The sequence below is a fragment of the Thamnophis sirtalis genome, unplaced genomic scaffold (assembly GCF_051295495.1).
Source record: "Thamnophis sirtalis isolate CommonGarterSnake01/CBP01778 unplaced genomic scaffold, rThaSir2_p1.2 scaffold_6, whole genome shotgun sequence".
NCBI lineage: Eukaryota > Metazoa > Chordata > Lepidosauria > Squamata > Natricidae > Thamnophis > Thamnophis sirtalis.
Window position 1 is genome coordinate 16,899,026 of NW_028261386.1, and position 25,926 is coordinate 16,924,951.

General features: G+C 43.2%; 1 protein-coding gene across 1 annotated transcript; it reads left to right on the plus strand.

Annotated features, from left to right (window-relative positions):
• The first annotated feature begins 1,359 nt into the window (after nucleotides 1-1,359).
• On the plus strand, nucleotides 1,360-25,926 carry GAS2L2 (growth arrest specific 2 like 2). Its single transcript, XM_014058941.2, has 6 exons — nucleotides 1,360-2,174; nucleotides 6,831-7,069; nucleotides 11,324-11,431; nucleotides 13,228-13,324; nucleotides 20,109-20,412; nucleotides 22,749-25,926. The coding sequence occupies exons 1-6, from the start codon at nucleotides 1,817-1,819 to the stop codon at nucleotides 24,580-24,582; spliced, it is 2,940 nt and encodes a 979-aa protein (XP_013914416.2). The 5' UTR covers nucleotides 1,360-1,816; the 3' UTR covers nucleotides 24,583-25,926.

A 25,926-nucleotide genomic window follows, 5' to 3' on the forward strand; every position in this document is an offset into this window, starting at 1 on the left:
GCATCCACTTTCCTTCAGTCTATGAGTATTGAGTTGCCAATACATGGAGAAGGACTAGATCAGTGTTTCTCAACCTTGGCTACTTGAAGATGTCTGGACTTCAACTCCCAGAATTCCCCAGCCAGCGACTGCTGGCTGGGGAATTCTGAGAGTTGAAGTCCAGACATCTTCAAGTGGCCAAGGTTGAGAAACACTGGACTAGATACCAGCAATGACTTCCTGTAGTTCTTTGCCATCTGATGGTCATGCATATTTTTGCAGAATGGATATGGTAATCCTAACTGAGCTGTGATCCTCCTTCTGTTCATTGGGGGCAGATAGCGGAGACAAGCTGATTTCCTGGCTCCTTCCAAGAACACTGCACTCTGAAACTGTTAATTTAAATTGCCCAGGATTTTTCACTTGGGTGACAGCTCAGATAAAACAGGCAGATTGTTCAGATCTATTAACTGGAAGTGCCAACTTGAAGCTAGGATTTTTGTGTGCCAAGTTGAAAGACAACTCTTTCAACTTGGAGAATACACAAGTTCATCTAACTGATAACTCCAATTGGCAGTATCTCTAATAGCCACAATGAGCAAAGATTTCTACAGAAGGTTCATTAATTAGAATGAAATTTTGAGAACTTTGCATGTAATTTATTCTTGAATTGTGGTCCTTTGCCGTGAAGCAGATTTAGGAGGAAGCCTCATGTAGTTGGATTTTTTTTTAAGCTCTGCCAGTCCAAAACTTTCCTCACCATCTCCTTAGGATATGGATAATTTGCATGTTTTACTTCTTGAACCTCTTACACAGTGGACTAATCTGGTCTCCCAGTGATACTGTATACCTAAAAATTAAAATAAAAAAAATTAAAAGCAATCTAGCCAGCTCATTGCAGGCTAGATCAAATCTCACCCATAATTTACCTGACTCTTTTGCTCTGGCTTGCTGGCATTCACCTCTAGAAACATTTGGATACAAAACTTTCTCCATCCCTATCTTACAAATGGGATGTATGTTGGAAACCAAGCAGGTTTTAGATGTTTGCCATCCTTCCAAGAATGCCATTGCTTGGAAAATGTCAAGAAGAAAACAATAGATGTCACCTGTACTATTTTTTTGCAAACACAATAACGCTGGACCAGTTGAGGCTAAGTGTGTGCCTGTCTCTTATGAATCAGTCAGAAAGCAAGAATACCAATCAACTGATAACTCCTTTTACTCGGGTTTCCAAGAGTCAGGTTCCCCCTCCTCCCCACATGCATAGAGAGTGTTTGTTCCAGCTGAAGCAAAGCGACATTTGATCTATCAGGGTTAAGAGGGAGTGTTTTGTAGAGAGCTGCTGTCACCAAGGAGAAGAGAACTTCAAAGTGGAAACACAGGGAAACACTGATCAGGGCATGCTAGGAGATTCTTCCTTTTCTGGATCCTGCTCCCAAAATTCTGAAAATACCTTATGTGTTTACAATTGAAGAATAGCTGAGACTTCTGGTTTAAGAGGAAAGCAAGTAGCTTCCTTCTAAAGTAGCTGAGAGCATGAAGACACCAAAATGCTGAGATGGAGATAATCTTGAGAAGATCTCTCAGAAGGGCATAAAGGATCTACCGACCTGGGTCTTTCCTGATTCTGTGAAATATGTGAAGGACAGGACAGGAGTGGGAGATGGGTACGTAAATCTTGTCTTTAGAAAAGATCAGTGGGTAGGTTCTTAATGTTATAAATGGTTGGACATGCTTCCAGTGATGGGTTGAACAACAAGAAGAAAACAGCTAAAACTCTAAAAACAGCTCAGCGCATTACAGGCGAAGCTCCATCAGGGATTGTGCCAGGAAGATGTCAGGGATTCAGGAAGCCAGTGTGCGAAGCATCCGCCCTTACAAGACGAGTGAACAATACTTATATGCCATGAAGGAGGACTTGGCAGAATGGCTTAAGGAACTCTATGATGTCGGCATTGATGTGCAATCTTTTCTGGATGTCCTGGAAACAGGCGTCCTTCTTTGTCATCACGCTAACAACATCACCCAGGTAGCCAGAGACCTCAACCAGGGATATCCAAATTTGGGCAAAAGACTCCAACTTCCCATCTACGGTGTAACCTGTAATGATTTTGCTCAGCCGGGCACGTTCCAAGCTCGGGACAATGTGTCCAACTTTATTCAGTGGTGCCGAAAAGAGATGGATATTAAAGGTACACAGATTTGAATTGATATCCTGTGCAGTGCTGAAAGAGAACATGGTTCAAAGTGAATTGTTCGAATGATTAAAATGTGAATCCTTTTTGGCTTTCCTTTCCTGACTTCCCTTTTTCATTCCTTATGTTTTGTCTTTGCTATCGATTTGTGGATCATCCATTCAATAGTTAGCCATTTCTTTCTAAAATCTAAACTCAACTTGTTTAGAACACTGTTTGGCATGATACTTTAAAAGACTGTCTATGTAGTCTTTTATAGATACTATGTAGATACTATACATTTATGCACGTATCTCTCACTCTGTTAGAAAAGAAAATCAAAAGATGATTGATTTCCTAGTGTTCCTCTATCATCAGATTTGTTCTGGAAATTTAATTACACTTACTCGAATTAATGAAAAGAGAAATAATATCCACAATCTAATTGCCTTCCTTGGCCTTTCACCCTAATAATACACTTCCATTGTTAGTTTCGTATTAAATTGGTTATTGCCATTAGGAAGAGCAGCATTTGCAGTTCCAGATGACACCTGTGGATGTTTTTAACCAGAAATTAACCTTCCTTAAATTGGGGATATAATATAAATCTTCAAGAATGGAGATTTAGAAAGTCAGTGAACAGGTAGTTTAAGTGCAGATAGAAGCTAGAAGACCCGAAAGAGTAAATTTTAAAGGGAGCAATGTTTAAATTGTGTGGAATTTCTAATTGAATTGTGTTTTATTTGTCTCTGCTTTCTCTATTGCATTTTTTTCTCCTGACAAAGTAGAGGAGGTGAAATGTTTGGTACCTTGCTCCCCCATTTTAATAGGATGATATATTTTTAATGTCTATTGTTTTGGTGTGAAACTGCTGATTTCTTGTGTTTCTCAGCTACTTTATATGGTGGTTTCAGTTTGGGTTTTTAAAAAGATTTTTTTAAAAAAATGTTTTTCATGCCAAGCAGGTGGACAATTGTGTCAATTGAAATCCTGAAGGGGAAAGAGTCAACATGTTGGCCACCATCATGTGACTGAAGCCCTGGTCTCTTTCTTATTTGTGTCGCATACCTTTCCCATTAGGAAGAATAATGAGAAAATATTATTCTAATTTTACTCTAATCTTTTCTAATCTCATTCTAAGGCAGTGTTTCTCAACCTTGGCGACTTTAAGTCCTAAGAATTCTGGGAGTTGAAGTCCACAGGACATAAAGTTGCCAAGGTTAAGAAACACTGTTCTAAGGCATTTAATGACTGAATCCTAAAATCTTCACTTTCCATTATATATACACCTGAATAGGAAGGCAGCTTGCCTTTTTTACAACTGTATTCTCGTTTTCTCATTGTTTGGCATAAATTTGGAGATGTTTTGGCTCTTCCACCATTTCCATTGGCTCTCTCTCACTATTCTACTAGACTGATTTGTCCAGGACTTAGAACAATTCCTGGAGGACCATACAGGCGCCAAAGCAGTGGTGGGTTCCTACCGGTTTGGACCAGTTCAGCCGAACTGGTAGTGGTTTGGTGGCCTGGGTCACTGGAACCGGCAGCCACCCAGGCCTGCCATGCTCCCGAATTGATTCACCAGGTGGCGCCATAAGCACCACCACCTTGTTTTTTGCTTCTGCGCATGTGCAGAACAATTTTTATTGCACTGTACATGTGCACAGATTGCGCCCATGAGCGAACCAGCAATAGTGCCTGCCGGAACCCACCCCTGAGCCAGAGTTATAGCAGTCACGGTTATATGGAGCCCCCAGATTCAGAATCTGTCAATAATACAGGTAGTCTTCAACATGACCATAACTGAGCCCAAAATTTATGTTGCTAAATGAGAAATTTGTTAACTGAATTTTGCCCCATTTTACGAATTTTCTTGCCAAATTGGTTAATACAATACAATACAATAGCAGAGTTGGAAGGGACCTTGGAGGTCTTCTAGTCCAATCCCTACCTAGGCAGGAAACCCTATACCGTTTCAGACAAATGGCTATCCAACATCTTCTCAAAGACTTCCAGTGTTGGGGCATTCACAACTTCTGAGGCAAGCTGTTCCGCTGATTAATTGTTCTAACTGATTAATTGTTGAACAAATCACTGTCATTGTTAAATTAGTAACATGGTTGCTAAGTGAATTTGGTGTCCCCATTGACTTTGCTTATCAGAAGTTCGCAAAAGGGGATCACCTAACCCCGGGACAGTGCAAACGTCATAAATGTGAGTCAGTTGCCAAGTATCCGAATGTAAATCATGTGACCATGGGGAGACTGTAATGGTCATAAGTGTGAAAAATGGCCGTAAGTCAATTTTTCCAGTCCCGTGGTAACTTTGAACGGTCATAAGTGAACTGTTGTTAAGTCGAGGACTTCCTGTACCAAGTGGCTGTAAATTACCGTGGGAAAAATTTGTTGAATTAAAGTATTTTAAAAAATAATTTAAAAAAAGCAAAGAAAAGCCCGCTGAGTTATCTGAAACCTCTTGACCATCAGAGGAGGCACATAGATCTGAACTAGAATCATAAGCTTTTATTTATTTATTATTTATGTTTTTATTTATTTTATTTATTTTGTTTGTTTGTTTAATTTCTAAAGCTGCCTTTCTCAACCAGACTCTGGTCAGCTTACAACCCAAAAACTAATAAAGCAGTTAAATCAATTTTTTTTATAAAAAAAGACAGAAAAACAATTAAAAAAGCATCAAAAAATAAATAAATGCATACATAATCTTCCTTGGACTTTGCATCCATCAGATGAACTGGGCATCAACATCTATGATTCACAAAAGTGGGGAAAACATGCTGGCTGCCAAGGATGGCAGCTCTTATCCAATCGATGTAGATAATAGCTAAAGGGGAAAAGCTACATTAGCAGTCAGAACCCGATATTCCAAGTGGGTCGGTCATGGATGGCTTTCCATTTGGTTCCAGGCCAGAAGACCCTTTTTTATCTGCTTGCCATTCATGGCAGCTTTTGTTTTATTTTGTTTTTAAAAGGGGGCTTCATATGCAGAGCAACATCGGGATCCATGATGAGTTTTGTTAATATTTAATTCAGAAGAATGGCAAAGAGCCGCATTCTCCTTCAGTAGAAGAATGGCTTGCAAGCGGACCATTTAAGTTATCAAGTTATTATTTTTAGTTTCTATGCATGCCTCCCTAAGCATTCTTTTGGGTACATCCCAGGGGTGGGTTCCTGCCAGTTCTAACCTATAGAAGAGGTTCCACAAATCTACCGTGCCGTTTAGAACTGGTTCCAGCTCCCTCCCCCCGCCTGCCCGCACCATACTTGCCCCGCCCATTGCTCACTGATTGGCTGGCTCACCAATCGCCCCGCCCACCTCTAAGAGTCTTATTTAAACCTTAAAGTCTTAAAGCTGTCAAGTTTGAACATCCATGGCGGTTTTTTTCCTAAAGGGTTAGGGGTGCAAGGGTCTTGTAACTTGACAGCTTTAAGACTTGCGTGCTTCAAATGCCAGAGTTTCTGAGCCAACATTTTGGTTGCTAAGCAAGAGCGTTGTTAAGTGAGTTTCACCACATTTTAAAAGTTGGCCACTCCCACCCAGTCACATGACTGCCAAGCCACTCACACTCAGTCACATGGCTGGCAAACCACTCCCACCCATTTACATGGCTGGCAAACCACTCCCACCCATTTACATGGCTGGCAAGCCACTCCCACCCATTTACATGGCTGGCAAGCCACTCACACCCATTTACATGGCTGGCAAGCCACTCCCACCCATTTACATGGCTGGCAAGCCACTCACACTCAGTCACATGGCTGGCAAACCACTCCCACCCATTTACATGGCTGGCAAGCCACTCCCACCCATTTACATGGCTGGCAAGCCACTCCCACAAAGCAGGCCACACCTGCAGAAGAGGTTCTAAAAAAATTTGAAACCCACCACTGGTACATCCCATACTTTTTTACAATACATATATTGTAACATTAATATGTTGCCAAATTCAGTGAAACCAAATAGTTCTAATATGATACGGAATAAATAAATGAATAATTATAAGAATCAGTACATTGGTATTGGATTCAAGAAATGGTATTTGGGGCAGTAACATACAATTAGTCCTTGACTTATGACCACCGTTGGGACCAGAATTTCCATTGTTAAGCAGGCAGTTGTTAAAGCGAGTTGTGCCTGATTTTACAATCTTATTCTGCCATGGTTGTTAAACAATTCACTGCAGTTGTTAAGTGAATTATGCAAATCCAGATTCCCCCACTGGCTTTGGTTGCTGCAAGCATTTGGGAAGGTAGTAAATATTGATCACGTGACTCTCAAGATGCTGCAACCCATGGGTGTCTGAACTTTTTGCAAGGAGGGCCAGATTTGGTGGGGTGAAAATGTGTGGGTCCAACCATTCAGCCTGACATTCTTTGAACCATTAACATTAAATGCAAATGAACTATTTTATGAAAGACTAAACAAATAACTCCGGCAGGCAGAAGAGGCTGCAGGCCGCTCGAAATTTGAAAACAGGCCGCAATTGGCCCCCGGGCCAGACTTTGGACATGCCTGCTGCAACCAAAACAAATCCATTGAGTCATTTTGTTTCTCACCCAACTCTTCCTTGGTGTCCACCTTTGTCCCGAGAGCATCTTGTAGCAATTGTCCTCCTTTCTGCCTCTTGCTGAGTTTGGCCTCTCTGTTGTCTTTCAGAGGTCCTGATGTTTGAGACGGAGGACCTGGTCTTGCGCAAGAACGAGAAGAACTTTGTCTTGTGTCTTCTGGAGGTAGCCCGGCGGGCTTCTCGTTTTGGCATGAGCGCTCCTGTCCTCATCCAAATGGAGGAAGACATTGAGGACGAGATCCGTGAAGACATGAACCTGCCACCGGATGAAGCGCTTCTTCCCCGGCCCAAGAGGGAACCACCTAATTTCAAGAATCTGGACCAGATGGTACGAAAGCCTTTAAGAATGGCTAGACACAAGTTATATAATTATAACTTTATTGTAAGTTATAGTATACCATATTTTTCAAAGTATAAGACACACCAGACTATAAGACATACCAAAATTTTGAAGAGGCAAATTTAAAAAAAAGTTTTTGCACTCTGTAGACCTCACAAAAATGGCCTGGTTTTTGTAAAATAGCAATAGCAATAGCAGTGGACTTATATACCGCTTCATAGGGCTTTCAGCCCTCTCTAAGCGGTTTACAGAGAGTCAGCATATTGCCCCCAACAATCTGGGTCCTCATTTTACCCACCTCGGAAGGATGGAAGGCTGAGTCAACCCTGAGCCGGTGAGATTTGAACCGCTGAACTGCTGATCTAGCAGTAGCCTGCAGTGCTGCATTTAACCACTGCGCCACCTTGGCTCTAAAAAAAAAGAAAAAAAAGAAAAAAAAGGCTTGTATAGCCTTTAGGAGGCTTATAGAGTGCTCCTGGGGGCTAGGGGACAAAAACATGCAAAAAGGCCCATTTTTTGTTCATTTTAGCCCTCCCCAGTCCCAGGAGTACTATGGAAGCCTCCTAAAGGCTATACGTGGCTATTTTTGCAAAGGGGGTGGGGTTTCAGGAGGCCAAAAATGCTGTATTCAGTGTATAAGATGCGCCTAGATTTTCACCCTCTTTTTTGAGGGAAAAAGGGCATCTTACACTCTGAAAAATACGGTAACTTAATTATGAGTTATAAGGGACAGGGTGGCTCTGTAGCTAAGACACTGAGCTTGTAGATCAGAAAGGTCGGCAGTTTGTTGGTTCGAATCCCCAGTGCTGCGTAATGGAGTGAGCTCCTGTTACTTGTCCCAGCTTCTGCCAACTTAGTAGTTCGAAAGCACGTAAAAATGCAAGTATTAAAAATAGGAACCACCCTTGGTGGGAAGGTAGCAGTGTTCCACGCGCCTTCAGCATTTAGTCATGCCGGCCACACGACCACAGAGACATCTTTGGACAGCGCTGGCTCTTCGGCTTTGAAACGGAGATGAGCACTGCCCCCTAGAGTCGGCAGAAGGTTTATTAGAGCCACTAAAGACTTTCGCCACGCTGTCTCCAACATCAGTATCTTTTGGGTTCAAAGTTGTTTTTTTTATCCCTCAAAATCCTCAACCTATGAAACTGGAATCTGTGGAGAAGTCTAGTAGTAGCTCCTAGAATTATATTTTAATTGTTTTTTTCACTGTCTCCCATAGAAGGCATGGATCCACCTGACATTTTCAAATGAGGTTTAGTGACGAGCTCCCTATTTAAAAGGCCGTGCAACAAGGGGTAGCAGCTAGATGGCCTTGGCTGTTCCTCATGCAGAGTCAGACTTTTTAGGCTGGTGAATGAGAGACCACAAGGAATTACTGGGAGTCAGGTGGCATGTTATTGTAATAAATTATTATTACTCAGTTAAAACATTTGGATCAACTGCATAAGTTCTGTTCTGACCTAGGCTTCTCCAGCAGCACGAAGCTGAGTCCTCGTCCTGATAAACCCCTTTTATTTAATTTACATTGAATTCCTCTCCAGCAAAGTCTTTCATCTCCTACAGTCTTTCAAGATAGTTCACAATTACCAACCTTTCTCAGGCTTGGAGAGTGGCCAATATCTTTCAGACGCCGCAATACTTGGCAAGAATGTAGGAATGAACTAATTGTCTCCTGCAAACACCCCTCCCCTTTCACTCCTCTTTTATAACCCTATGGGAGGGGCCATTCACCGTCCACCTGTGGCCTTACTCCCAAGTCGACCCTTGTTCCTTAGCTGTTCCCTTCATCTGGCAACTCTGAGCATGTGCACACTGGGAACAGGCTCCAGTTGTTCGTATGCCTCACTGATGTCTGACTCCAAAGGCAGCTGATAACTGTCAAACGGACTTGGCCCAATCTCTGCCTCCGACACAGAGCCCTCATCAGAGCCTTCCCCAGACTCCAGGACTGGCCCATGTTCCTCCCCAACCTCCTCACCCTCCGAATCTGCTGCCAACTCCATTGGCTGCTGGCGGGCTACAACAAGTTCCCTAGCAGTTAACTGAGCAGATTTTTCCCCCTCAAAACATTTCAGTGCAAGCCCATTATATCATTATTTGCTCTGCTGCTATTATTTTAAATATTCTGCAACACCTTTGGCTTACTTTGGTTTCAGTAATACAGACATAATTGCCCTTTCTCAGTTACACTCTGGCAATCTAAACACACCAAGGCTGGGTTTATATAGGTAGTATTGAAGTATGAACATAATAATGCCTGGAATTTCTATTGTATGTCACAAAGTATGCCAATTACTTCCCAAAGACCCATTAGATCACACAGGGTCGGCCTCCTCCGGGTTCCATCCACCAGCCAATGCCATCTGGCTACGACCTGGGGGAGGGCCTTCTCTGTTGCAGCTCCGGCCCTTTGGAACGAACTCCCCGCGGAGATTCGGACCCTCACCTCTCTCCCTGCTTTCCGAAAAGCCATTAAAACCTGGCTGTGTTGGCAGGCCTGGGGTTGATGAGCTCCCCTCCCCTCTCGACAGGTGTGGTTGTTGGTCATTTTAAATGTCGATTTCGTACTTGTATATTTCCCCTTCCCGTTTAAGTTGTTCGCCGCCCTGAGTCCCTTTTAGGGAATAGGGTGGCATATAAATAAAATAAAACTTAAACTTAAACAAAGGTCGTAAGTTGAGGATTGTCCATCTCCAGAAGTAACTGCCCATCGAGAAAGCTCCCACAGGGTTACATGCTTAGGTGATGTTGCCTGGTAGGATTCAGATTCATTCATTCATTCGTACATTCATTCATCACATTTCTACGATACCCATCTGAAATAAGTAGCTCTGCTTAGTTCCCACTCTGCCTTAGAGATGCATTAAAGATTCATTTTTTCCTTCTGGCATTAAGAGCCAAGGTGGCGCAGTGGTTAGAGTGCTGTACTGCAGCCATTTCAGCTGACTGTTATCTGCAGTTCGGCGGTTCAAATCTCACCGGCTCAGGGTTGACTCAGCCTTCCATCCTTCCGAGGTGGGTAAAATGAGGACCCGGATTGTTGGGGGCAATATGCTGACTCTGTAAACCACTTAGAGAGGGCTGAAAGCCCTATGAAGCGGTATATAAGTCTAACTGCTATTGCTATTACATCTGAATAAGCTGCTGGATGAGACTTTTTTTTTATTCCCAGTGCTTGGGCATTTGCATGATGTTGTAAATGATGTATTTTATATTTTGTTTTATAATATAGTTTCATTGATTCTTACTGTTTTTGTGTTGTGTGCTGCCCTGAGCTGTGTGCCAAATAATAGGACTATATATGGGTAGTCCTCATTTAGTGACTGGCTCATTTAGCAACCATTCACCATTATGGCAGCGTTGAAAAAAATAATTTTGCTACCAGCCCTTGCATGACCCTTGCAGATTTGTAAAGCAAAAGAAAGATCCTAAATTCATGATGTTTCACTTAACACTTGAGTTGCTGATACGAATTGTGGTTGCTAAATGAGGACTCCCTGTACATTCATAATTTGACTTAATTTAGTAAAAGGGTTCAGTGCAGTGGTGGGTTTCAAATTTTTTTTGAACCTACTCTGTGGGTGTGGCCTCCTTTGTGGGAGTGGCTTGCCGGCCATGTGTTCTTTCTCTCTCTCTCTCTCTCTCTCTCTCTCTCTCTCTCTCTCTCTCTCTCTCTCTCTCTCTCTCTCTCTCTCTCTCCTTCCTTTTGTCTTTCTGTCCCTTTTTCCTTTTTTCTTTCATCTCTCTCTCACTTTCTTTCTCTTTCTCTTTCTCTCTCTGTTTGAGAGTTTTGATGAACCGGTTCTACCGAACTGGTGCGAACTGGCAGGAACCCACCTCTGGTTCAGTGGATAATTATCTAAACTGAGCCACAGTGGCACAGTGGTTAGAGTGCAGTACTGCAGGCTACTTCTGCTGACTGCTGGCTTCCTGCAATTTGGCAGTTCGAATCTCATCAGGACTCAGCCTTCCATCCTTCCAAGGTGGGTAAAATGAGGACCCAGATTGCTGGGGGCAAGAGGCTGATTCTGTAAACCCCTTAGACAGGGCTATAAAGCACCATGAAGCAGTATATAAGTCTAAGTACTATTGCTATTGCTAAACAACACAAAAAAAGTCTTTTTTCTTCTTTAAAATTATAATTCTTGTGGGATTTTCCAAATTCAAGGCAGGTTTACCTGATGCCTTTCATTATTAAGCTCTTTATATATTTTTTCCTTTCTTCTGCTTTCCCTGAAGGTCCAGCACCTTGTAAGCCGGTGCACCTGTCCAGTTCAGTTCTCCATGGTCAAAATCTCAGAGGGAAAGTATCGCATCGGTGATTCCAACACTCTCATATTTGTCAGGGTGAGTCAAGCTTAAACATTACCTTTCCAGAAGCAGGAATTCTACAGAACGTCACATGTTGAGCTCTGAGGAGTAGAGATCTTCCTGGTGCCAATAGCAACCTCCTTTAATGAACAAACAAAACGTTGAGACTCCAGTCCGTCCACTGTGCTAAGAAAAAAACCAACTTGCATTTCCAAAATGAAAGCAACCTAGACATATCCTTCAATATAGGGGGAGTCACAGGGTAGGGTCAAAAAAGTCAAGATGTTTTTTTCAAAAGGCATTTGTTTTTTTCCTTGAAGATGTTTTGCTTCTCATTCAAGGAAGCTTCTTCAGTTCTGACTGAATGGAACTTTCAGCAGTTCCAAGAACATTCCATACCTGTTTGCACCCTGATTCCGGTGATCCAGAAAGCACAGATAAATCCCCAAATGGCCTCAGTGAGTCTAATGACCAGATGACTGCAAGGAACATAAATCCTTCCACTCCCCCCCCGCCCCCCCCCCCATCACCATCACCACCATTCAGTCAGAACTGAAAAAGCTTCTTGGGTGAGCAGTGAAACATCTTCAAGAGAAAAACAAAACAAAGAAAATCCTATTGCCTTCTGGATAAAGCCAGGGGTGGGCTGCTGGGGGTTCGTAGGGGTTCGGGAGAACCTCTAGCTAAGATTCTGTGCAGTTCGGAGAACTCCCAAATCCCACTCCTGGCTGTCATCCTGTTCAATCAATTAACTCTGTGTTATTAACCAAAGGACTCAGCTTAGTCAATTAATTGGGTAATGGAAAGTAATGTTGGAAGAAATGTCCTTCTGAGTTCAGCTCCAAGTGCGGGAAAAGACACTGGAAATATGGAGGGTGCTTGGAAAGATGGTGGACAAGATTACATGGTTTGAAGTCCTGGAGAAAAAGGTGATCACATGGTTCAAGATGTTGGGTGAAGAAGAAAAAGGGGCAGAGATCCTGAAAGTCCCTGGTTTTATGCCCTCTCTGGCCTTTGATCTTGAGCTTGTATTCTGATTGGTTGACAGACTCCCATGGGGCTATGCAGGGGCAACTCTGTAAGCTGTGTTTTGAGTCCAAGTTTGGTTGAGCATTGCTTCTTCCCAGATGCCCTGTGGTGAGATGGGTAATAGCAATAGCAATAGCAGTTAGACTTATATACTGCTTCATAGGGCTTTCAGCCCTCTCTAAGCGGTTTACAGAGTCAGCATATCGCCCCCACAGTCTGAGTCCTCATTTTACCCACCTCAGAAAGATGGAAGGCTGAGTCAACCCTGAGCTGGTGAGATTTGAACCGCCGAACTGCAGATAACAGTCAGCTGAAGTGGCCTGCAGTACTGCACTCTAACCACTGCGCCACCTCGACTCTTAACCCGGGTAAAGGGCTAATGCTATCATGCCTTAATCCCATCAGCTTCGAGCTGAAGGGAGGAGATATTTGTTATGTAGAATATTCTGGCTCAGGCCTTTTAATGGTCCATTGACAAAGGTGGGGGCTATTAAGAGTGTTTCCTGCCTAAAAACATATTTCCCCATTTCTTATCCAGGGGAATATAATATTCTGCTTTTTCAATATTTCCCAGGATATTTCATTTTTCTAGGAGAGGGGTGGGTACAAACTTCCTACAGTAGAAAATCAGAGCTTCCAGGAAGCATGTACAAAGGGAAGCCCCAATCCAAGGGAGGGGGGAGACTTTGTTTTAAAGAACAACCGGTGGGTGTGAACTCTTCAAAAAGCTGAGGATAGCTAAGATAGCATTTGATATCATAGAAGGGGTGATTTTTGCTCACAGGTGTTTTTGGTTGGTCTAGATCCTGCGGAATCACGTGATGGTCCGAGTAGGTGGTGGCTGGGACACCTTGGAACACTACCTCGATAAGCATGATCCATGCCGGTGTACTTCACTCTGTGAGTCCATTTCTATTTCTTTTCAGTGTAATGTACGACTTTGCTTGCAATTCTAAGTTTAGACGCCAAGAATGGCATCCATCCGTCATATCTGAGTCTTCTTTGAGCCAGAAATAGTATCTCTGCTCAGCTAAAAAAATACGATGCCTCCTCTTATGACATTTCTCTATTTTAAAAGTGCATCCGTGTACTGCAGATGTCTCCTAGTTGGTGTGACAATCTCTAGATGTAGAGATCCTACTTTGCATAGAATCATGTGAGCATGCGTGGGTTATAACTCTGGTTGCACTTACAGCATCAGATAATCCTTGAGTTACTAAAAGTCTGTAGAAATTCTCAGATCCAGGTCATGTTTGTCCCTAAAGGTGCCTTTATGGAGGCAAGTGGACTTCCCTGCTTTTTCTTTGAAGACATTTCGTTTCTCATCCAAGAAGCTTCTTCAGCTCTGACAGGATAGTGGGGGATGGAAGGATTTATATTCCTTATAATTTATATTCCACATGTCTACCAGCTGTCTGCAAGGCACATAAATCCTTCGACCCCCAAGGGTAAAGGGGAGGAAGGGGAAGGAGAGAAGGGAAAGGAGAGGAGGAAGGAAGGAAGGAGAGAAGGAAGAGAAGAAAGGGGGGTAGGAAGGAGGGAAGGAGGGAGGGAAACAAGGAGGGAAGGAAGGAGAGAAGGAGAGAAGAAAGGAGGGAAGGAAGGAGGGAAGGAAGAAGAGAAGGAGAGAAGAAAGGAGGGAAGGAAGGAGGGAATGTAGGAGAGAAGGAAGGGGGAAGGAAGGAGGAAAGGAAGGGGGAAAGGAAGGAGAGAAGGAGAAAAGAAAGGAGGGAAGGAAGGAAGGAGGGAAGGAAGGAGGGAAGGAGAGAAGGAGGGAAGGGGAAGGAGGGAGGGAAGGAAGGGGAGTAGGAAAGAAGAAACGAGGGAAGGAAAGAGGGAGGGAGGGAAGAAGAAGTAGGACCGTTGTAAGATAAGATGGATCTATGGGATGTTAAAAAAGCAATCTTCAAGTATATTGTTAACAGTAGGGAAAAATTGTTATAAATACATATTATTAATAACAGTTATGAGATCATATAATTGTGAATGTATATATGAAATTGATAAAATAAAAAATAAAAAAAAATCCTTCCATCCCCCACTATCCTGTCAGAGCTGAAGAAGCTTCTTGGATGAGAAGCAAAACATCTGCAAAGAAAAAGACAAGAAAGTCCAGTTGCCTCCTGGAAAAGAATCCTTGGGACATCCTGAGCTACTACTGCAATGGAGCCTTGCCCATTATGGTTATAACTTATGACAGTTGTAAAATATGACTGATCCAATTTCATGATTATTTTTTTGTGGCATCCTGTAAGCAAATATGTGGTCACTAAGTGAACTCCAGAGTTGTTAAAGGAACCAATGGTTTACTATGGGCATGGTTTTGCCAAAAACTGGAGTGCTGGATTTCAGTAGAACTTCATAAAATACGATCGTATGGCTACAGGCAGGGATGGGCTGCTACAGGTTTGCCTGGGTTTGGGAGAACCCATGGCTAACTGTTGTGGCCCAGCAGGAGCCGTTGGAGCTGCCAACACACTCCGATAGCGAGGGACCCTATGAATCGGTTCTGGAAGATGTGGAGGACCCTGGACAGGGTTCAGACTCCGAGCAGGGACCAGAGAGGCTGCTTTGCCACCAGGAGGCGCCTGAGGCATGGAGCAGCGGTGAAAGCCAAAGGGCGTTTGTCCCTGACGTCAGGCACTGGAGCAGTGGTGAAGACGTCAGGCCCTGGAGCAGTGGGGAGGAGCTAAGGGAGTTGGTCCCGGATGCCAGGCAAAGACGGGCAGATAAGCGCCGGCACCAACTACGGAGATATAGAAGATAATTGGGGCCAGGTGGTTGTGATTAGGCTCCTCCCAAGAGAGTATATAAGAAGAGACTTTGGGAGGAGGCCTTTTGCAGGACACAACTGTTATACTAAAGCTGGAGAAGCTCTTGTGTGTATTTCTTATCTGTGGAAGTCTGGGTTGCTGCCAAAGTCTTGTCTGTGTGTTAATTACTGCGAATAAATTGGCTAGCAGTAATCTTGTGTCGGCGTGACTCACCGTACGGAGAGGGGTTGGTTGGTTTATTGGTTTTGTATGCCGCCCACTCCCGAAGGACTCCGGGCGGCTCACAATAAACAGGGGAGGGAATAAATAAGACAATACAAACAATTTTAAAATCCACAACAGGAGAAGGCAAAAATGTCCCACCACTATGGCCACACCCACCCAGCAACCCGGGCAGAGAACCTGTTACTGAAATTTTTGAAGCCCACCCATGACTACAGGATTCTATGAATGGCCATAAGCGTTCCTAATTGCCAAATGCCACGTGACTGCAGGGAGCCCTCATAGTTGTAACTTGGAATCTGGGTCATAAAGTACCCTCCAAGTAAGACTGTTGGAAATTGAAATGGTTGCTAAGCTACCAGTTGTAAGTTGAGGCTGTTAAATATGGCCAAATTGACCAGTGTTTTCCTTAATAAAAGGCTGGTGACCTAGTTCATGCCTTTTCAATTATACTAAAAGCATGATGAGAAAGTCTCAATTGATCAATGCCCTGGCGGGCTTTGGAGTTCGATATCTACGGGCCCATCTGATTTTGACATATAGTGCAACTTGGCATGTAAAAGGAATAAATGGTAAAAAGCCTGAATGAAATGAAAGAAGAACAAAGAGATGTTCCGTGTGTCTATGAAACTAGAAGCCATTCTGCCTAAAGTATGCTCTCACGGAGTTGATTATAGGCAGTGGCTGAAAATGAGGGTTATTGAGAAAGAAAAGGCTAAGTCGTATGTCAGAAAGCATGCAATCATGTTCACTTAGATTACTGTGCAATTGTATGAAAATAGGATTTTTTAAAATTAATATTGTAATGAGTTTGGAGAAAAGCCGTTCAACATTCTGAATGAATGTAATGTAATCCCAGGGGAAAAACAATCTTGTTAGTTGACATGAGAGAAAAGATTACAGAAAAAAAAAAAGATTGGGCCTTTGGAAGTCCCAAGAATGGATGAGAATCGTGACTGGCGAATGCCTGCTTAATAACAGGGGCTTTTGAATAGGGGATTGAAGCAAAGTCTCGTAATAAAGATTAAGAGAATCGGTGAAGGAAACAAGGCAATGAGAAATTTTGAATTAGAGTGTCCATTATTTGATTGGTGTCAAAATTGGGTCTCAAGGAAAAATGAACACGGAAGAAAAGAAAAAAAAGGTTCAAAGAAACTGGAATGAAATTAGAACATCTCCTGGAAGAGAAAGTATGAAGATGTATTAGAAGATAGATGAACTTCCCAAAAGAATGAAAGAAAAGGCAATGTACAGAAAGAGAAAGTAGAAACTGCTTTGAACCGAGTGGAAATAACTGAAGCAGGAGGAATTACTCTATGCACCTGGGATGCATGAAAAACAAAACAAAAATTCTTGGTGGAACTGGAAGGATGAAGTGAGAATACGATAAGATAAGATAGGGTAGGATAGGATACTTTATTGTCACAATGTATGTACACTAACCACCATACATTAAAATGAAATTTCATTCCATACAGCTCCCTACAGCTCTCTTACACTTCCAATATACACTACATAATATAACAGAATAAATAAATACAGATAAATGCAGAGTCTAGTTCAAATGTACATGGTGAATTTACCAGACAGATGGTGTAGGGAACAAAGCAATTACAGAATCAGGTAGTCCTGCTAGAAATACTTTGAAACCTCCTCCCAGATGAAAACAACAGAAACAGACCGGGAAATGGGTGTGTGGGGTCTCTAACGATGCTTTGAGCTCTAACCACATAGCGCTTAGAAGCAGTATGCTGAACACCAGGAAGTGAACTTCCTATGATCTTCTCGGCTGTCTTTACCACTCTCTGTATGGACTTTCTACCTGAGGCATTGCTGCCACCAAACCAGACAGTGATGCAGTTTGTTAAAACTGTCTCAATTGTGCCTCTGTAAAAAGTGGTCAGGAGGAGAAGGAGAAAGATGTGCTCTCCTCATCTGACGCAGGAAATGCAGACGCTGGTTAGCACACTTCACTAAGGATGACGTGTGGAGAGACCAATTCAGATTGTTAGTTATCTATACCTCCAGATACTTAATACCGTTGACCATCTCTACAACTGTATCCTTGATACCGAGTAGAGTATAACTGTGTCGGCTCTTCCTAAAATGTACAATGATCTCCTTTGTTTTATCAACATTTAGAACCAGATTACTTTTATTGCACCAGTCCACTAAAGGTGCAGATGAGAAAAAAAATGCATACAGCTAGTCCTCAACTTACAACCATTTAGCAATTGTTCAAAGTTTACAATGGCACTGAAAAAAATGACTGATGACTGGTCCTTGTGCTTACAACCATTACAGTATCTCACAGTCATGTGAACAAAACTTGGGCACGTGGCAATCGGCATATATTTACAACAAGGGCAGCATCTCAGGGTCACATGATCACCGTCTGCAACCCTCCCAGGCAGCTTCTGACAAGTAAAGTCAATGGGGGAAGCTGGATTTGCTTAATGACGACCTTGTGATGCACTTAAAAATTGCAGTGATTTGCTTAGTAACCAGGGCCAAAACAAAAAGGTTCATAAAACTGCGTGCAACTCACTTAACCGTTTTGCTTTGCAATGGAAATTCTGGTTGCATTGTGGTTGTAAATTGAGGACTTACAAGGGAATGAATTCTGCAAACTGTGAAGATGAGAGAAAAATATAATGGGTCTAAAGAAAAAATAATTCGAAAGGATGTATTCAAAGACAGCAAAAAATGGATTAAATGAGATTAAAATGCAGATAACTTTTAATGATTTTTTTAAAAAAAACCCATGTTTTGGAAATCAATGAGAAGGGAAATTAGGAGAAGAATGAATGGGATTAAAAATAAAAGTGATTCTTTGGAATAAAACTGAAGTGAGTGAATGTTCAGCTCTTTTTTTAAAATCAAGTTTATTAAGTTTCAAAGAAGGATAAAATACAAAATAACAGAAAAAGAAAAATTGGGGAGAGATAAAAAAGGTGGGACGATTAAAAAGTGATATGAAAAAAAGAAAAAAATTGTTTCCTGTGTTCAGTACAGATGCAAATATATAATAACCTCACTCTGTTAAAACAAAAACATAGAAACATCCTATAAAAATATACAAATTAAAATCAAAAGAGCATTAAAATTATATAACGAAATGATATCTCATTCTAAGTTTAAACATACAAAAATAATATACGGTGCCTGCTTATTCTTTATGTGTATGTGTAAACTGAGAATAATATATTGTTTTGTTATATAATTCTAATCAACTTTAAAATCATAAACTTGATCATCATAGAATTAAAGCGCTAAGCTTTATCGTTAGACAGTATACCTGTCTAATAATGCTCAGCTCTTTAATTCTATAGTTATTTGAATTAAGGTTAAAGTACTGTATTTGTACTGCAACTAATGTCATGCCCACTAGGCGGCAGCAAAGATACAGAAAACTATTTTGTTACCTAGTGGTTATCCAGATTTTCACAGTCTATAGCTTTACTTTGAGTATAAATGAACCAGCTTAGACCCGTATCCAGTGGTGGATTCTGTCAGCCTCTGTTTTGCTATTTGCTTTCAACTGCCATTGAAACGGGGACGGAGAGGGCTGGTATTTGGGAGGGGAAGTTTAAGTACAGGAGAGATTGTAAAAAAGGAGTTTTGGTCTCACCGTCTACTGCGCATGCTGGAGACTGGTGCTTGGTGTTGGTCAAGGCCAACCGTCTTGCATACCAACCTGATGATGCTCCTTGAAGATGGAACTCACATGACACCTAAGGGATTTGCAGATTGGACAGTGGGAGGGGGTTTGGTCACATATTGATATGTATGATTTCGCGCACTTTTGCCTCAGATCTTGCTTTGCTTAGCTGCTATCTTTTCATAACCAGTAAAAGTACTCTTAATTCTGCAAAATGGAGTTAAGTGGTTTCTTTCTTGGTTGTTGAGGGAGGCTGGCTTGACAGATTCAGCCAGTTCATACCACTTCTGGAGAACCGGTTGTTAACTTTCTGAACAGCGTGGTGAACTGATTGTTGGAAGAAATCATTAGGGCAGAGAATCGTTTGTTAAATTATTTGAATCCCGCCAGAGCCCTATCCCTTCTCACCCAGCAATTCTGCATTGCAAATATCTCCAACTTTCCTTCCTGATCCTTATTACTTTAAATAGGTTCCTTTGAAAACATCTACAGGCTACATTTGCACAATGCTTAATCTGTACAAATGCATTGTTTAATCTGTATAAACCACCTATTTATAGGCAACTGCGCACAAAATTGCACGCACACCGAACCGGCAGTAATGCCGGCAGCAACCTACCCGATGCCACCCAGCACACTGATTCAGTGGGCTGTTAAAATGCAGCCAGCGCAGGAATTCAAAATGGCTTCTCTCTTGCTTTCCAGCCTCCATTCTTCTACAAAAGAAAAAGGCGGTCCTATCCCAAAAGTACAGATTCTGGCTGTTACTTCGAAACCAAAAACGGCCACCCCTAGTCATATTTCCTACTAATGCTTTGGTAACAGAGTCTTTGTGGAATTAAAACGGGAGTATGTGCCACCGTGCTTATGAGTTCCCTGGAAACTGGCAACAGCAGGGAAGAGGTAACTGGATTAATTAACTCCTTGACCTGACATAGGAGCCCAGAATCCCAAAAATGATACTGCCAAAAGTTCGGCTCCAGGCCTTCATATGCTAAAAGCTTTGTTGTTACTGCTTTTTCTGCAGCTCACAAGCAGGCCTTGAAGATGGCCAGTCCTCAGAAGATGCAGGGTACTCAGGTTCAGCATGAGATCACCGCCCGTTTAACACCCAGGAAGGACAGCGGTAACAAGCCCCAACCTGCCTTAATTGTGAGCAGATGCCAAAGTCCATTGCCCCCAGTAGAGTGGCGGTCCTATCAGCCCCACAGTTTAGGTTCTTCTGGATATAAGAAGGCTCAAGCGTCCTCAAATAATGGTGGCAGCAAGAAAAATGAAGGCTCACAGATGTCCAAGGATCATTCAGACCCTAGGAAAGGCCCTTCAATAAGGTAATAGAAGATATCCACAGAATTAGTTTCCAAAACGTTTTTTTTAGTTCTGAGCAAAATGTCTAAAATTGACTGGAGTATTGGAGCAATGGGATGGTTAACAAGCCACCTTTTCTTCATTTTCACTATAACACTCTAGGTTAGCCGAAGACAGCGATAGCTAACCTTTTTTGGCTCCCGTGCCAAAAGCAGGGGGAGCACGGGGGGGGGTTGTCATGTGTGGGGGTGCCACACCCATAATGCTATGCATGGGACCAGCAACCTCCCCTGCTTTTGGCGTGGTTTTGTTGCCCTCCCCAGGCTCCAGAGGCTTTCTAGGAGCCTGGGGAGGGCGAAAACAGCCCACCCGTAGGCCCTCCGGAGGCTTCAGGAGCTTCCCTGAAGCCTCCAGAGGGCAAAAAACAGGCCTATGGGGAACCCGGAAATTCAGGAATGGTGACTTCCAGTTTGTCTGTAGGGCTGATTTTCAACCTCTGCAATCTTCAGGAGGCTTCCTTGAAGGCTCCGGAGGGCAAAAAACAGCCCTATGAGCAAACTGGAAGTTTGTTTTGGTTTGCCCGTAGGACTGGTTTTTCACGCTCCAGAGGCTTCAAGAAAGCCTCCGGAGGGCGAAAAACTGCCTCAAAAGAAGGCTGGAGTCAGCTGGCCAGCACGTGCATGTGCACTGGAACTGACAGGGCAACGCCTTGTGTGCCCTAACAAATGGCTCCGTGTGCCATAGGTTCGCCATCATGGGACTAAGAGCTATTGATGCCCCCAAGTGTTTGGCTGTACAGAGCTTCTGTCTCCGTCTTCATGACTTTTGTAATAACTTTACCCTTTTAAAAGTCTTGGCAATCGATGCTGCTTTTTGTCTCTTGCATATCAACAGTTGATTGTCTGAATCCTCCTGCACAAATCATCTTGCATAGAAAGGAGCGTCCACTGTTAAGGGGAGCGGGTTTTTGTTAGAAAAGTTGCAGATGCAAAGATTGAAATGTGAGCAGCAAGTAATGGAGAAATCTCCAGCATAAGACCTGAAGTACTGCTGGCAGTTGAAATGTTAAGTGATGTCAGCCATTCCCGATGGACTAGAAGTCTCACATTGTCAAAGAATGATGAAAACTGTGATCAAAATCAAAATTGGCATAACTGATTTGACAGACCAATGTTCTGTTGCAATGCACAGAAAGCAGTGCACTCCTTGTTGGCTGTAAATTAGCCAGGGACATAACCATATGTGCATAACCAGGGACAGGAGTTGAACTCAAAGTTTATTACATGCAACCTATGCACAAGAATCTGATCTACTAGCAGTCAAGCCAAATTGGCACTAGATAAGGGTACGTGGAATTCACAGGGGGTTGGACTAGGGGTGGGCTGCTGGGGGTTTGCAGAGGTTCGGGAGAACCTCTAGCTAAGATTCCGTGCAGTTCGGAAAACACCCAAATCCCACTCCTAGCTGGCCCCACCCACCCCACTCCTCCCCTCCCCGGAGTCCCCATGTCGCCCGTTTTGGATACAGGTAAGTGCAGGGCGCACGGAGGCTCGGGGAGGGCGAAAAACGGGCCTACTGGAAGTTTGGGAAGGCTGGAAACGCACCTGTTTTTGGCCTCCAGAGTGCCTTTGGAGCCTCAGAGGGCCATTTTCACCCTCCCGGAGGTTCAAAAAAAGTCTCCGGAGTCCTGGGAGGGCAACCCCCCTGCCATGGTGCAGGAGGTCGACTAGGCCATGCCCACCATGGCCACGCCCACCCAGCAACCGGGCAGAAAAACCCCTGCTACAATTTGGATGCAGTTAAGTTCAGGACATGTTTAGAGGCTCGGGGAAGGTGAAAAACGGGCCTATCGGAAGTTCAGGAAGGCCAGAAATGGGCTTGTTTCCGGCCTCCAGAGGGCCTCCGGAGCCCGGAGAAGCCATTTTCGCCCTCCCGGAAGCTCGGAAAAAGCTTCTGGAGCCCCGGGAAGGCAAAAACGCCCCCTGCCATAGTGCAGGAGGCCCACATCACCCAGCAACCGGGCAGAAAACCCCTTGGTAAAATTTTTGAAGCCCACCCCTCGGCTGAACTTGGATCTTTTGTAGGAGTGTAGCAATTCCAAAAGCTATGATACATTTGATTCTGCCCTTGGGCTGAGCCTGCTCATCTCCTACAAATCAGCCCTTATCAGACTCCACATTCCACATGGATAATGTTCTGTTTATTTTAAAGAACAAGAAACATTGATCAAGGACATTCCTAGTTACTAAAAACATTACTCAGAGGCTTCCCTCTCCTGCTGTTTTTAGTGTATGTAATATCAGTTTACTCATGCAGTACGTATCCCCGGTTTCATAGCTGTGGACCTTTTCTTTTTCAGAGCAAGGGAACGACCCGCAACTCCATCCCAGAGACCTCTAGGTACAGGAGAGAGGCCTGGATCCAAGCAGACGGTCTCTACACGGAGTGGGAGAGAGACCTACTGTGTCTCATTGTCTTCTCAGCAAAATGGGAGCGTGGAGAGCATCTCCCATGGGTTGAAATATTTCTCTGGTCCAAGGTCTAGAAGAGAGCCTGGTAGGATTGAGACAGCAGCATGGAATCTGAAAACTGAAATAAAGAAACCAGCACCACCGGGAACGACATTACGAAGGGATGAGGCATTTCAGCCAGCAGGAAATAGCCAGCGAGCAGTGAACAGTTGTTCACAGATATGTTTTACCAGCCCAGAGAAACACTTTAAAACCTCTAACCAACAGACTGTTAAGGTCCCAAAGGAAAACTTACAGAGACAGCAGAAAGGGACTCTTCTACATAATGGGAGGAAAGATTCAGTAGCTCAGCTGTCTTCATCCCCAACGAAGCACACAGCCCAGGTTCAAAGAGAGGATATTTGTTTAAGGACCTCAGGAAAAGTTGGCTCACTTTTCTCCAGGCCTCCAACTCCTAGAAGGAATGAGGCTTATCAAGGACTATTTAGGAATAGTGATCCTGATCCTGCCTTGGACAAAGAACAGCTCCAGTGGAACAGCAAAAAAATACCCAGGGATGAGATGCGTCCTAAAAAGGAACAGAATAAGATGCTCAGCATGGGAACTTTTGATTCATTGCCTTCTCACTTAGGGACTGGAGTCCATCACTTGGACTCAGAAGAGAAAACGAAAGATAATCAGGCATTGCAAGGACAAAAAAATATCCTGGGAACTTCTTGTCAGTTGAGCCCTGGAGTTACAAAAGAGCCCTTTGTGGAAAAAGAACGTGTCTACACACCATTACCTACTAACTTGGCTGAAGAACAAGCTTTCTATAGAAGTTTGGAAGAGGAGATTTTGTCCAATATCAAGGAGTTGGAAGCAGATTCAGAGGACAGCCATCTTCCCGGAGAGAACCAGTTGGAAGAGTTTAAAAAGGACAATGACCCGGAGACAAACCCCACAATGGTAGGTTGTAACCTTCCCAAAGTGCCCATTCCTTCTTTGTCCTTCTTGCAAAGAACCAAGATCTTGACTCATAGTGAAGGCATTCCACGTAGTGGCGTATATGTGCCAGAAAGAGACACAAGGCTGCATCCAGCAGGCCTCCATTATGACAGTGTAATCCAAGAACTTTCCATGGCCCTCCATCTGGAGCACATGGGAACTGACCCTTCTTCTTCCTTTCCAATCAATTCGTATTTGATGAATGGAAACCAGGCCCAACTAAAATTTGGGGAAAGAGAAATTCCACATGAAACCCCTTTAGTGCCTGAAGCAAAGGAAGATAAGGCACCCCTTGCAAATAATGGAGGACGGACAGAAGCTAGTGAGAATGGCGATACCCATCAAACATTACCGAATGAAGAAGCTCCCCAACCTTCAGAGAGTTCTGTGGTTGCAGAGAATGTGCAAAGTAAACCAAGGAGAACCCTTAAAAAACCAGAGCGCGTGCCGTCCTTTTACAAGCTCAAGCTACGCCCCAAGATCCGTCCACGCAGAGACCACAGGCCTGAGAAGAAGCCTTCAAAGATCCCCACACCGCTGGCATACAGATACGCTCGAAAAACAACTAGCACCCACAGGGCCAAAGGCCAGACTAAGAATGGCCCAGCTACGGTGAAACAAGAGATCCCTGGAAACACAAAAGGTGAACACAGCTTGTCCTCCACACAACCTGTGCAACTGACTCTGACGGAACAGATAATGGGCGGTTTGGATGACAAGGAAACCTGGCTGTGATTGCGACTGAAGATACAATTGTAATCTTCTGATATGCTTAAATCTCATCACTCTTCAAAGTTTGCAACCAGCAACCTCCATCTCTGTGAGAAAAATATATATAGGTAGTCCTCAACCTAGGGCTGCAATGGAGCCTGTCCACTACAGTCATTAGTCATAACGGTTGTAAAACAAGTCAGATTTGAGGACCTTTTTTGCCGCAAACACGGCTGCCATTAAGTGAATCAATGGTTCACAGTGAGCACAGTTTTGCTGAAAATTGGAAGCAAGTGCCAGTTGTCAGCAAAACTGTTAGGTAAGCTCCCCGTTGGGAGAGCGTGTGCGTTCAGAGAAGCATTGTGAGAGTTGTGTTGGAGAACACACAAACCAGCAAACAGAGACACTGCAGTTTAAATAGGCTTTTACTTTCGTGGAAATAGAGGTATCAGAGTCCATCAAACAGTCCAAGTCATACACGGATAAGACAGTCAGTCATCAATGGCTTTCAGTTAAGGGATAATCCAAATAACATAGTCCAATAATCATATAATCAGTTCAGTACTCAAAGTTTGCTAGCAGTTGCAAAACCATAAGAACTTTGAATCTGGTTCTAAGTAGAACCAAAGGGGGTTGGGTCCATTGTAACATCGAAGGGTCACTAAACAACTGGTCATAAGTCAAGGATTACCTATATACCTGCATGTCAGTCAAGGACTACCTGAGAACTAGATGCTTTGTATACGATATGTTGAATCGCAAGGGAAGGACACCCTAGCTCCTACTTCTTTTGTTTCCTGGACACTTTCTGAAACTTTGATTACAGGTGCTTCACTTGTACTACTGAGGACTAGAACCCTTTCATATTTTTAGGGTTCCACATCGCTGGATATTTGCACAAAGAAAAAAGACTACTAGAGAAATCTACGCCTGTTGATTGTTGCGTTTTCTGCCTGCTGAATAATTTACTATCGATCTGGTTTGATTTGATCAGATTCAAGATGACTCTTGGGGCCATTTTATCCCTCTTTCCACAACATATTATCAAAACTACTCGGGTCCTGCTGGATCAGCCCTATATTCCTAGTTGTCAGCCCTTTGAGGTAGGCCAGATCTGAACACCAACATTATAAATGCTAAGACTACTTTTATTATAGGGTTATAGTAACAGAATCCTAAAATTCTGAATATGCCTCCCCTCCCTTCCCCACCTTTATCCTAAAGAGAACTAGGGAGGGTCAAGTCTGAGATATTTTTTCAAATTACCATATTTTTCAGACTATAAGACACACCAGTGTATGACACACCAAGATTTTGAAGACATAAGTAAGAAAAAAAAGTTTCTGTCCTTTCCAGCCCCCAAGAGCT

Excerpts from the sequence above, each read along its gene's own strand:
- GAS2L2 (XM_014058941.2), top strand. The coding sequence starts at position 1,817 with ATGTCAGGGATTCAGGAAGCCAGTGTGCGAAGCATCCGCCCTTACAAG. Across the intron at positions 13,325-20,108 it reads ATGCCGGTGTACTTCACTCT|CTCACAAGCAGGCCTTGAAG; the intron begins GTGAGTCCATTT and ends CTTTTTCTGCAG. Across the intron at positions 20,413-22,748 it reads AGGAAAGGCCCTTCAATAAG|AGCAAGGGAACGACCCGCAA; the intron begins GTAATAGAAGAT and ends TTTCTTTTTCAG.